This window comes from Myodes glareolus, chromosome 15 (genome assembly GCF_982192425.1).
Source record: "Myodes glareolus chromosome 15, mMyoGla1.1, whole genome shotgun sequence".
NCBI classification, from domain to species: Eukaryota; Metazoa; Chordata; class Mammalia; order Rodentia; family Cricetidae; genus Myodes; species Myodes glareolus.
This window is the reverse complement of record NC_142040.1, coordinates 37,131,162-37,144,240: the sequence shown is the minus strand read 5'-3', so window position 1 is coordinate 37,144,240 and position 13,079 is coordinate 37,131,162. Positions and strand designations below refer to the sequence as shown.

The 13,079-nt window shown below is 39.0% G+C and overlaps 1 protein-coding gene across 3 annotated transcripts in view; it reads left to right on the top strand.

Annotated features, from left to right (window-relative positions):
* The window catches only part of Rab3c (RAB3C, member RAS oncogene family), a 199,098-nt gene that overhangs the window by 93,462 nt on the left and 92,557 nt on the right, over positions 1-13,079 (top strand). For all 3 annotated transcript variants that reach the window (XM_085676724.2, XM_085676725.2, XM_048443002.3), the window contains exon 3: positions 7,435-7,553. In XM_085676724.2, the coding sequence (XP_085532850.1) occupies positions 7,435-7,553 (119 nt within the window). The remainder of the gene's footprint in view (positions 1-7,434; positions 7,554-13,079) is intronic.

Genomic DNA, 13,079 nt, shown 5'->3' with positions numbered 1-13,079 from the left:
AGATTCCCAGACTGCTAGTGAAACAAAAGAGGGGTTTACGAAGCCATTTGTACTTTCCACTCCTCCTTTCCCTGTGAGGGACTGAAGGAGAGCTGAAAGATGAAAGATGCCTGCCTACCTGAACAGACGGGGAGCTGCAGTTTTTGCTTGACTTCTTCTGGGCTCCTGTCCCACAGCACAGTGCTGGCTTCCTGTGTAACACCTTCAGGGAGTCACCCAGCATCCCCCCCCCACCTCAAAACTGCAAGTAAGAGAAGTTTAACCTTTCTTCAACTCCCGTCCCCCATGAGAATACCACCTATTTCTCAACACTTAGCTGTATATATGGCAGGCTTTCTGGAGGTAGGTAGATTAACTAAAGCAACTCGTCCTTGCTGGAGTGTTTATTTTTTCCTAGGGAAGCTCGCATAACATATCCATAATGCTAACCTATGGGATTTTCTTTCTTTCTTTCTTCTGCCTCCCTTCTCTAATCAGCTGTCCTCAAGGTACTAATTATTTCTGTTCAGTGCAGATCAACAGCCCCATTGCTTGAGACACAGGGACCATACAACCAGCCAGGATTCTGAGCTTGTTTTGAGTAAAAACTTCATCCTTTGTGAGGAGTGGCTTTGAATCTTAGTGGCCGAGTTAAGGTAAAAGTCTCACACACAAGCCTGCTACCCTGTAAGCCCTGTGCATTTGATCGGATGCAAGCATTTTGTGTTGTGCTCTGTGAAGAAGAAGAATCACCCACCTTGACTGAAAGGTCAAAATTGCCTACATTTATGTATGTAAGCCTCAGGATTTCAAAAAAATGAGTATAATCAAAATCCTACTGGGAAGAAGCATATCAAAAAGAGATTAATTAGAAAGAAAATAAAAATGGTGTCCCTGTATCTTTGTGACAAACAATTGTAGAAAAACAAAACTCCTTCAAAGAAACAAAAAAAAATGCATTTCTACTGTCTGGGTTGTGAATTTTATTAAGATCATAAAGAGAGTTCACCTAAATATTTAAGTCATGTTTACTAAAAAGTGTCTCTGATGTTCATGAGCAGAAATATGTAATAGGGAGCTATATCGGGGTGTTACTGACAGCAGAGTCAAAGACCCCCTGTAAAAGAGCTATATATGGCTGTTTCTCTCTGCCAGGAAAGATGAATTGCCATGGCAACCCTACCATGAAATAATAGGTCAAGTTTTATCCTTCTGCCTCGGGCTGAATTTATTAGTCTTTGCTTAGGAGTAGAGGCCACTGTAAAATGAAGGTTTGGGTTTTCACAGCTAAACATTGCAGTAAGTTAAATCTGATCAATAAGATCTCCCATATAGGTTAGGAGAACACTTAGATTGATTAAAAGGAGTGTTTAGAGACTATCTTATTATTATTCTTTTCTAAAATGTGGGCTCCTTTTCACAGATGTAAGGGTAACAAAATGTGTGTGTGTGTGTGTGTGTGTGTGTGTGTGTGTGTGTGGATTCACACTGATTGCTTGCACAAGGGCAGCAGTGGAAAGTGGTTTGTAAATTTTACTTTAATGAAGGACTAAGTGTGATAACGAAAATGTTTGTATCTCACTCCACAAATAAATATGCAGCAAGAGGGCATAAAACATTTAAGACTCCTATTTTTGTTTGCCTTCTCTTAAGACTAAATCGAATGCTGCTTCATGCCTATTTATAGTAATAAAAAATTAAATACATCTTGGGGGAAGTAACATATTAGAGAGTAAGATGTGTAGTCATTTTGCTTTTTAAGGGAACTGGCTATAATTGATTGCTATGACATTAACTATTTATTTTTAGACAGTATCTCAATCATGTAGGGATAAAAATTCTAATGTGAGAAAACACATACATGTTATCACATCAAACAACTTGGTTCAATTTTCTGATGGGACATAATTACTAGAATAGGTAGGTAGACAGTCCGGACCTAATTTAAGCATTAGGTCTTTCCTGATGTCATGGGAAGGCTATGCTTAGACTTCTCTGTAAGGCTACTTTTAATTTTCTTTATTTTTTCCTTCAGTAACTTAATAAGCATTGTGCAGGTAACTATGAAATTTATATTGCTTTTGCTCTGCTCACAAAGGTGGGAAATCAGGATCGGTGGCTACGTTCATTTCCTAGTGCAGCCTATTGGAGCATCACAAATGAACTGGGCAAAACAACCAGCACTCATTGTCTCAGGCTTCTGGAGGCTGCAAATCTGACTGTGTAGTGCAGGGTCTTGCCGCCTAGGAGAGCTGGTCTTCCCTGCCTGTCCTCTAGTCTCTACAGAGAGCCTGCAGTTCTTGGCATACCCTCTTTTGTAGGTGCAGTGTTCCAATCCCATTCCATGCCTTTATAGCTTTCTTATTTATGTGTATTGTGCTTTGACCCTATTTTTATTTTAATACCCTTTTTCATTTTTAATTGCATGGTTTTGTGTGTGTGTGTGTGTGTGTGTGTGTGTGTGTGTGTGTGTGAGAGAGAGAGAGAGAGAGAGAGAGAGAGAGAGAGAGAGAGAGAAGAGGGGGTATGTGTTTATAGATGCAGGTGTCTTCAGATGCTAGAAGACATCTAGCATATATAGTTAGAGGTATCATATTCCCCTGGAGCTGGAGTTCTAGACACTTGCAAACTTTCTGACATAACTGAGGAATTGAGCTTGGGTCCTCTACAAGAGCAGTATATATTCTATAGACAAGAGGCCATCTCTCCAGCCCCAGTGTCTTCCCATTTCATGAAGACTCTAGTCATGGGAGTAGAAACCACCTGATCTTATATGACATCACTTATGTTAGATGCATTTGCAAAGACCGTTTTCTTTAATAAAGTCACATTGAAGGGCCTGGAATGAAAACTTCCAGATAACAAATCTATAACAGTCATGAACGAAAGGACTCCATCTCTCAATAAACTGTCTCTGTCACAATTTTAAATCACTATGATGCCTGGTACATGGCAAATATTTTTTACAATTTTGATCTTTTTTATTTTTGGAACAATGGTGTTCTGCCTAATAAAGTTCTTTTAATGAGTAAAATCTTGCAGGATTCAAAATCTACCTAGAGTGGATATATGTAATGTATCTTTATCTTCCTTGACTATTAATAAATGTGTATTAGAGATTTATTGGGTTGATATATGGATCAATAGTAATTTTAAACTATATTAGCATAATTTATTCTTTCTTGATTATTTCAAACAATTCTTTGAAGAAAAAGTGTAGTTACATATTAGTTAAAGGGTCACCCTCTGCTTGAATGACTGGATTCTTATTCCACATTCTTTGTGCCCATTTGGATACTTATTGGTGAAAGTAGGTTTTATGTCTTGGATTACAGTGTTTTTACCCCCTACCTCAATCCATCGATTTTCCATTGCATATATTATATATGTCGTTTACTTTAATTAAATTATCTTGTCATTCAGTTAGTACTAATGAAGTTTGATTTGGTTTCTTTATCTATTAAAAATGCCTGCTTTATCTCATGCCATTATTTTCCATTCTTCAATCTAAGTATGTGTGTGTGTGTGTGTGTGTGTGAGCGTGTGTGTGTGTGTGTGTGTGTGTGTGTGTGTGTGTGTGTGTGTGTAGACTTTTTAATAAATGTATTTTGATTGTGGTTATCTTGCATTACATTTGTTTGCTAATAGGCCATTCCATTTTCCCTTTAACGTGATATGGAAATAAGTGTGGAAAGAAGAAATAAATCGCAGTGTAACCCATACTTTGCAAATGAAAGCTATTTCTCTGGTCTTAAAACTGTGCATTATCTCTGCTTGACTTCGGAATACTCTGGAAGTGCTGTGCATGCAATTAAGAGAGAGTTCCGCTGGGAAAATCACTGAAGGCAACAACCAAAGACAGCAATGGCCCAGCTCGCACTGAAGGAGCTCTTAGCCACTTTTTGTCAAGCTGCTGTTATGTTTCATTTTACGGATCTTTTCTTGACAGATAGTCAAGCATTTGCTACCAAACCCACCGTTACATCAAAAAAAAAAAAAATGAGTCCTAAAAACAGTATTTGTATAGCAAAATATTTGAACTAACTAACGCTATTCTTTCCCTATAAAGAGAGGAAAAATACTCTTGCTGGAAGCATTCCTCATCTCGCAGTCATTTTCCCAGCCACTGGGGAGGGGAAGAGGATTCCCAATCACATTTTTTTTTCTTCATGAGGCGATGACATTTACAGGAAACCAACAGATAGGCCCAGCTGTTAGTAAACCAGGAGGAAGAATAACGCTGAGACGTCTGAGCCCAGCGAGGAGAGACGCCATTTTGTCCACTCTCTTCTGGGCTATTCATGTTTAATTGCAGCAGTGGCACTTGACATTATAAAATATTCCGTTATTTTGAATATAACCTTTTGTCATCATTAGCAAATGTCAAATGCAATGAACGAAGCGTTTTCCTGCCTTCCTCTTCCCAGTGGAGTGGTAAGAAAATGGCATTAAGTTTGTAATCCTGAAATTGTTTTTAAAGCCAAAGCCAGCAGGGAGGCAGCTTGGTGCGAGAGTGTTAGATTAGGTTTAATGTTCAAATTGTCCTCAAACTGGGGATGGTGGGAATTTTCCTATTTGTGGTTCTTCCTACACTTACCTTCTTTGGTACAATTTCTTGTTCTGCCTGCGTGTTTCAGTGACAAATACTTCCAATTGGATTGTGCTTCTAAGCTCAGTCAGAATGATGCTGGAAATCTGGCCCCTTGCTGTGTGTCTTAACTTCTATCTGAAAGCTTCTTCTTTCTGCTTCTTTTTTTTTTCTTTAAAGTTATTTCTCTGCTTCTCCCCCAGGTTTTGATATGTAGTGATTACTCAACCCTGTGGTTTCTAGCATCTTCCTGTAACATTTTAATTACAGTATAATGGATTTTTGCTCTCTCGGCGATTAAAAAAACAATGCCACGATATGAAGCTGAAGCATTTTATGACAATAGAGTGTCTTTACCATCACAATGGAACTAGCATCCTGTGAGAAGGGGGCACTATCACCAGAAAAGGTCAGAGAAATAAAGTCACAGTTTTCCAAGACATTTATCAGCAGGCTGTGTTGAAAACAAACTTGACAGGGGTCTGGGTCACCTTTCTCGGTGACTCCTGTGTGTTTTCAATTTTCCTCAATGACAAAATGAGAGAAGACCTATGTGCTGTGCAGGGAAGAGAGCTGGCATGGTGTCGCCTGCTTGCCCCTGTGATATTCAGTCTATGCCAAGAAGGAAAAGAAAGCTGATTGAAGGTACTTGACAGTGGGTGGGGGTGGGGAGTAAGCTGCATTCATGCATACTATGTCCCAAACAATACGATACCAGGGGAAGGTTTTAAATGATTTTGTCTGACTAGTAACAAGGGACTCTGCTCACCAGAAAGACAAAACATCCTACATGTCTTTGACTACCCCTTGTTCTTTAAACATGCCCATCTGGAATCTGGCTCTGTCATTCTGTGTGTGTTCTCATCTTGGTTTCATGGTTACGTGTATTGTGAACTAAATTAAGCTCATGAGTCTCTGAGAATACAGAAAAGGACTCAACACTAGCTGCTTTCTACCCAGTCAGTTTCTATATTTGTTCCAATTATTTGCAGCTAATATTCCAGGCACCTACGTTTTCATAATACTTATAAAACATTAAGCAAGCACAATAAAATACTCAAATAATTGCCAATAAACTCTTATTATTTGAGACTATAACTTGGACATTTTTATTTCTGTTGTTATGGTTAGAATATAACTTCTTACTAATTAGCCATTTGCAATTGGAATATATAGTCTTCCTAATGATTTTAATACTGCTTTCCCTATTAAAGATATGAATCATTGTTTTCTCTGGCATAATGCAAACATACTTTCTATTATGATTTCCTTTTCTTTTGTTTTCTGCCACTGGAAGGGCCTTCTAAAAGCTTCCTTAATTGTTGTGCATTTGAATGCTCTAATCTGTTTCATCTAAACTTGAATCCTTATTTTCTCTAATAAGATCTTAATCAGACCAGTCTTAGCCTTCTTCAGAGAAGCTTGTCTTCTTGTTGGCTTTGGGAAGTCACACTCTTGTCTAAGTTGCTTCTAGTGCCACTTAGACACATTCACTGAACCCAGCCTCCTCTGGTCACTCTCCTCTGACCCTGTAATGGCAGAAGAACATGCCACACAAAGTACTGAAGAACTGTGAACAATCTTATGTTCCTCTCTGCGGTGTATCTGGATGTTAGGATCCAACTGGCAAGATGTCTATGGGGGGAATTCAAAATCGAACATGGAGTCTATGACATCTCAATGTCATTTTTGATGGTATGGAAACCTTCTGTCCCATCACCCAACAAGTTAGCTCTCCCTCAAGGCCTACTTGGTCTTAGAGGGATATGGGGTGCACTTTGTTTATAAAAAAAGACATCTTAGGGATAAATGAGAAAGAGGGTTCATGCTAAGTTAGAAAGAAAGTAGCTTATGTTCAAAATGCCAGGTTCCTAGAGAGTTTATGAAAGGAGAAACAGCTAAGCATTATCTCCAGAGTGGGGGAAATGAGAAAGCCAATTAGAAATGATGCTTTCAATCCTGAGAGAACAGAGAAGGAGCCATAGGGTGAGCTGAGGAACCAGTTCTTCCTGCACAGTGTCTGGAATAGGTAGCGCCTTTACATGAATCTCATATCTCAGAGTCCCGATTTTACTGTCAAATGCAATGCCAATGCCTTGGGCATATAGTACTCCCTTCTACAACCTTAAGTTGGCATTAATGTCTCAGGAATAAAACCTTGCCCGTGTCTTTTATTAGCCCCTGTTTGTATCCTATGCTGTATGAACAGATCTGAAACCCCAGTGTACTTGCGTAGCTTTAGAAGGTTTAATACACAAAGTATTAGATGCTTGTCCATGACCCCCCAACCTTAGGACAGAGGAGCAGGAATTCAAGTTCACATTTGCTCATCCAGCTCAGACATTAAAGAAGGTGTTTTATTGTCATCCTATAGCTGATTAAGCTGACACTGAACTGTAACCTCCTACAAAGTAGGAACATGTTCCTTTTGTTCTTATATTCAGCTTATATTCATGGACAGCCAATTTATACAGGTATCGTGTTGAAGCTGAGGTATTCCTCTAACTTTAGAATATGTTCAGAGTTACCAATTTCAGATTGGTATAATCTTTTCTTTTGTATAGTTTTATGCTGGTTGGTATGGAGTAAACTTTGATCTTCATTCATACAAAAAAGAAGAAAAAAGGAAGGAAGGGAGGGAGGGAGAAAAGGAAGGAGGGAGGAAGAAATGAAAGAGGGAGAAATTGCTCAGAGTACTGCAAAGCTGACTTGTGAGCATCAATAGGAAAAGCAAAACTAAGAAAAAACATCTGTGCATTATCCACACACCATTTTAGATGATGTTGTGACTGCTCTACAAATTATTAATCACTTCCCCAAATTATTTTGCCTCATTTATGACAGGATGTCACTGTTTTGTTCATTAGGACACAGCAGGCCAGGAAAGATACAGGACCATCACCACAGCCTATTATCGAGGGGCCATGGGCTTCATTTTAATGTATGACATCACCAATGAAGAATCCTTCAATGCCGTACAAGATTGGTAAGTTACTGCCATTATAAATGGCGATCGTCTTCTATTTGAAAATCTATTCCTTTCACAGCAGTGGCTATGGGACAATGGCCTATGCATGTTTATCATGAACTACAATTCTACTTGTGCCGTGAGGCAAAGAAAAAGTTGGTCACGTTCACAACCACTGTCAGGTGATTTGAGAAGTTGTTTTGGTGACTTTTCTTCATTTTGTTCACTTCAGGGTTTTGTATCAATAAGTCTTCCTTTTCTAGAATTGAGCGTCTTGCTAAAATGTAAATAATAATTTGGAAGTTTATTGACCTAATAAAGGGATCGAGAAACTAAGGTTGGTGGGCCTTGGCCCAAAGCTTGTTCTTTAAATAAAACTTTATTGGAGCACGGGGAAGATCATTTGTTTATTCTGTGATGCCTTCACACCACAAAAGCCAAGGTAAGTAGCTGCAGCAGGATCCATGTGGCCTATAGAGCCCAAAAGATTTCTCTCTGGACATTTGGAAGAAATCTTTGCTTATCCTTTTTCTAGTAGCTTTGCTAAATAGATTATTTAAACCAGAGCATTTGAAAGGATTTAGGACACAAGGTCAGACCCAGACCCTTTGTGACTCGTAGTTTCATGAGTCCCTGTGAAAATACTTGTATCCATAATGAGTGTGATGTGCAGTAGGGGACTTTCTGTCATGAGTCCTTTTCCTGGCTTCCCAGAATAGTTAGAATCCAGAGCATGTCATGAATTCCAGCACAGGGCTGAAAAGAATGGGAATTTTGTGGAATGGTTTATAATGGAGTTCCTAATATCCAGGGATGGCTGAGCAGATACCACATATAAATGCTAAATAGTCACGGTTCATTTTCTGTAAGACGCATCAGATAAAGGTTGGGCAATGGTGGCACACATTTTTAATCCCAGCACTTGGAAGACAGAGGCAAGCGGATCTCTGTGAGTTTGAGGCCAGCCTGGTCTACAGAGCTAGTTCCAGGACAGGCTCCAAGATTACAAAAAAAACCCTGACTCAAAAAGCAAAAAAGAAGCATCAGACAAACACTATACTGGAAAACAGACATTTTATTTTTTTTTATTTTCTATACTAGTATTATCCACTGATTTTATATGTGTATTGGGACCTGATGTTAGAAATTTGAATTTGTTCTTGGTTGGTTTTTGAAAATACTTATTGTTCTTCTGATAAGACATCTATATCTGTCGCATTCACCTGCACATACATGCAAAAACACATATACATGCAGGCACACACATGCACATGTACACATATATACAAACATACATGCACATCTACACATATACATATATACATACACAGAGATGCATGTACACACACATACATATGCCCATATACACATATATATGTACACACACACACAGTTCCTATCTATGAAGTTATACCATTGATAACAGTAACTCAAAAGAGAAAGAGTTAAACTGGGTGGTGGTGGCTCACACCTTTAATCCAGGTACTCAGGAGGCAGAGAAGGGCGGATGTCTGTGAGTTCAACGCCAGCCTGGTCTACAAGAGCTAGTTTCCAGGACAGGCTCCAAAACTACAGAGAAACTGTTCCCCCCCCAAAAAAAAAAAACCGAGAGAGAGAGAGAAAGAGAGAGAGAGAGAGAGAGAGAGAGAGAGAGAGAGAGAGAGAGAGAGAGAAATTATCAAAAGTCAAGTTTAGAACCTAAATGAAAAACTATTATCCTCCACTGAGAGACATAGAAGGCTTATAGAACCTCTCTGTAGTGCATTAGCTATCTTGAAAATGAAAGTTCTCAAGTTAACCCATAACTCCAAGGTAGTTCCTATTAAATACCAGAAAGTCTGTTGCAAAATGGAATGGGCTCTAAAAACAGAGACATACATATCTGTATGCAGAGTTAGAGTTTGGATAAAAATTTAAAAAAAAATAGCATTGAGGACCACTCAGTTAACAGTTGTGTGATATCTGGCTAATTTGTATTCACAGCTTCAGTTCATATGTCATCCTGCAAAGCATGGATGCTCTGCTAGAGATACTGAGACCTATGTATGAATACAGAAAGTGTTCGCACTCAAGTTTTTATGCATCACCCTTATGATGCTGTTTGTTCAAACTTCCTCTTGTCCAACTGTTTCAATATGAATTATTTCACCACCGAGAGACCATACAGTGATGCACTGGGATCATTAAATAGAAATGTCAGTAACACCAGGAGCCACACAGCCAGCATTGATGACTCTACAGTCAACAGGATACAGGAATGATCAGCGTCTGCCTCTCTAAGCACCCCTCTGTGATCAGTCAGTCAGGCATCATCATACTAATGTTTAGACTTTCTCATGTGTCAGGAGATTCATATTACCTCCAGCTGCCCCCACCTCAAATTCTCTAGACAACTCTAGTGCACCCCCACATCCTCCTGAGGTTCCACTTCCTGTTTCTGAAAGACATATTTTCCAAATTACTCTTCTCTCTCTCTGATCCCTCTTCCTATTCCTACCAGGTACAGTGACATTATCCTGTGTCCTGTTTTTGGTCATTTTAATCACTTCGCTAGATCCATTTATCACTTAAATAAGATGGTTCTCAAACTTAAATGTCTGGCCTTGGTATGTAAACCGCTATTGCATTTCCAAGTACTCAAAGTATTTGTTCTGCCTAGATCCTTTTCTAGTTTCTTGAAGTCATTTATCTTCACCGGTAACTGTTCACCTTCCTGACAAAATTCCTGCTTGCTGCAATAGAATGCATCATTCATGGTTGACTGTGAATTTAGCTCTGATTTTCATTATCTAGATCTGGGTCAGCTCATGTATATTCATGTATTTAACATGGGAATCATTTGACATGTCTACTGCCTTTCCCCTCCTTCTTTGGTTCTCCTCATTTCATTTCTTATTATTATATTTTATCCCTATCCTTAATGGAACCTTCAGATGTTCTTAATTTACATTTCTTCCTTTCTCAATCCTTATTTCTACCCCTTGGCTGCTTGTAGGTTCTTCCAAAGAACATGATTTTTAAGTCTATGGAAGATCCCTGTCCAAAAGCCATGGGTCACCATTGTCCCCCGAGTTGGCACTTCCCAGTTTGGCTTTCAGACACAGCACCTCCAATGTTGCTGTAACTCTGTAACATAGTTTCTCTCTGTTCTAGAGAAAAGCTGAAACCACTCTTTCTGGATCCTTGCCCAAACATCCCAAATTTTCTGCATTTTTCTTTTGTGTTTCTTTTGAATTTACATATATTTTCCATAGCTCCCTTTTCCAGCTGTCTCCAGGCAGCTGGATTTCTCCAAAACTGAAGAATTAAGCAAGTCCATTGGAAAACCACTACTATTTTCTATTTTGCTCATTTTTTCTTACACCCAGTTACATAACTAGTCATCTATTGGGAACTTAATTTTTTTTTTGGTGTTCATTTAACCAGTAGTTACTGAATGTCTGTCCTGATAGCTGTAGGTCAGACATCTCTATGCTAACGTTTACTATCTCACTGGATCTGCCATAGCCCAGTTATACGATTCAGGTTTAGCACCCTGTTCTTTTGATTATCATAGCACAAGACCCAATAATTCTGACTTTCTGACACCTCTCAAATACATTTCTCTCCATTCTCTCTATTCTCATCAACTTAATTCAAACTGTCATTTAGGGACTTTCTATCTCGTCTCTATCTATCTTATTTTAAAATGATTTCAGTAATTTCTCATGCCCTGTGGTAATGGTTATGGAAGCACAAGTAAATCACTATGAAGCCTTTATGGATATTATATCCATGCTCCATGCTGGACCCGCTAAACAAAATCTCCCATGAGAAATGTGAGCATAACTGTCTTCCAATTTCCACGAGGGATTCTGAAGTCCGTTTCTCATTAAGACCATTGGTTTGCAAGGAAACCCAAAGCCGCCCACCGGCTTCATCTCCTCACACTCTACTCCATGTAGTCTGTGCTTCCTCCAGACAGACCTTTCATCAGTTTCCTAAAGTCTGATGCATCTGCTACATCTGCTCTTCCGCCTAGAATATCTTCTCTTGTGACAGTCTGAAATTTTAAATACTTTCTAAGCCACACCCAAATGCCAACTCTTCCCACAGTTTGACAATGCACTTCTACCCTCTTCCTACCCCATCTCTGCTCACAGTGGGCAGTGTTACCCTCACCCTTGTCTCTACAGCTATGTGATACTTGCGCTTTCCACCGAACACACAGATAACTGTTGGGGGAGGCTACTTGATCATTTCCCAACTGTCCAGACTTTCAAATTAATCACACAGACATCTGTATTAATTGCAATACTGTTTGACCAATAGCTTAAGTGTATTTCTGGCTAACTCATATCTAAAATTAACCCATTTCTATTAATCTGTGTATCACCACGTGACTGTGGCTTACCGGCAAGTTTCCAGTGGGCTCCCGTGGAGGCATCTGTCTCCTGTGAGCAGCTACATGGCTTCTTGCTGACTCCACCTTCTTTCTCCCAGCATTCAGTTTAGTTTTCCCACCTAGCTCTATTCTACCCTTTCACAAGCCAAAGTAGCTTCTTTATTCATTAACCAATAAAAGGAACACATATACAGAAGGACTTCCCACACCAGATAACCTACAGACTGCTGTCATCTGAGTACACTTTGTCTCAAAAACCAGGTTGTGAGTATGTTCATTTTCCCCAGTACTAAATACAGTATAATGCAATTTTTTTTATATTTTTCTAGCATGTAAATTTTGGCAAAATGTATACACCAGTCAGGCAGTGGTGATGCGCACCTTTAATCCCAGCACTCAGAAGATAGAGGTAGGGAGGTCTCTGTGAGTTCAAGGACAGCCTAGCCTACAGAGTGAATTCCAGAACAACCAGAGCTACACAGGGAGACCCTGTCTTGAAAAACCAAAAAAATAAAATAATACATATACCAAAATTTACCATCTTAATTATTCTGCAGTGAACATTACAGTTCAGTTGCATTAAATGCATTAAATTTGCTGTGCAGCCATTCCTGCCCTCCATCTCCAAAACTCATTTCAACTTGCCAAGTTGAATACTTGTTTCCCTAGACTTTCAGTTTCCCCAGCTCTCAAAAGCACCATTCTACTTCTCAACATTGTCACTGTGACTTTGAATTTTCTGGTAGAATTTTATTGATGACTTATTAATGTGCTTTCTTTCGTTTCGCCAGATTGCCCAGTTTTGTAAAATTAACACAAAGCAAAGTTCACCCTGAGTGCAAATATAAAATTACCTAGTGTTTATAAAATTTCAAAAATGACATGATAAACTAAACACAATGGGTTACACAATGTAGTTAATGAATCAGAAACTAAGTCTTAAGAATCAGGAGAGGATATTTGTTCAAATTTGCCCTAGAGACTGGGAGGAAGAGCCTTCATGCTAATATTTCATTAGTGTAAAGGAAGTAGAGTTCAGCAGAAGGAAATGGCTGTTCAGTCACAGTACAAGAGCAAAGACTTTTGGTGAAAATGTACATAATATAGTTAAAATATAGACAGGTGCTTAGATCCCCTTGCTCAAATTTGCAGTTTTCTAT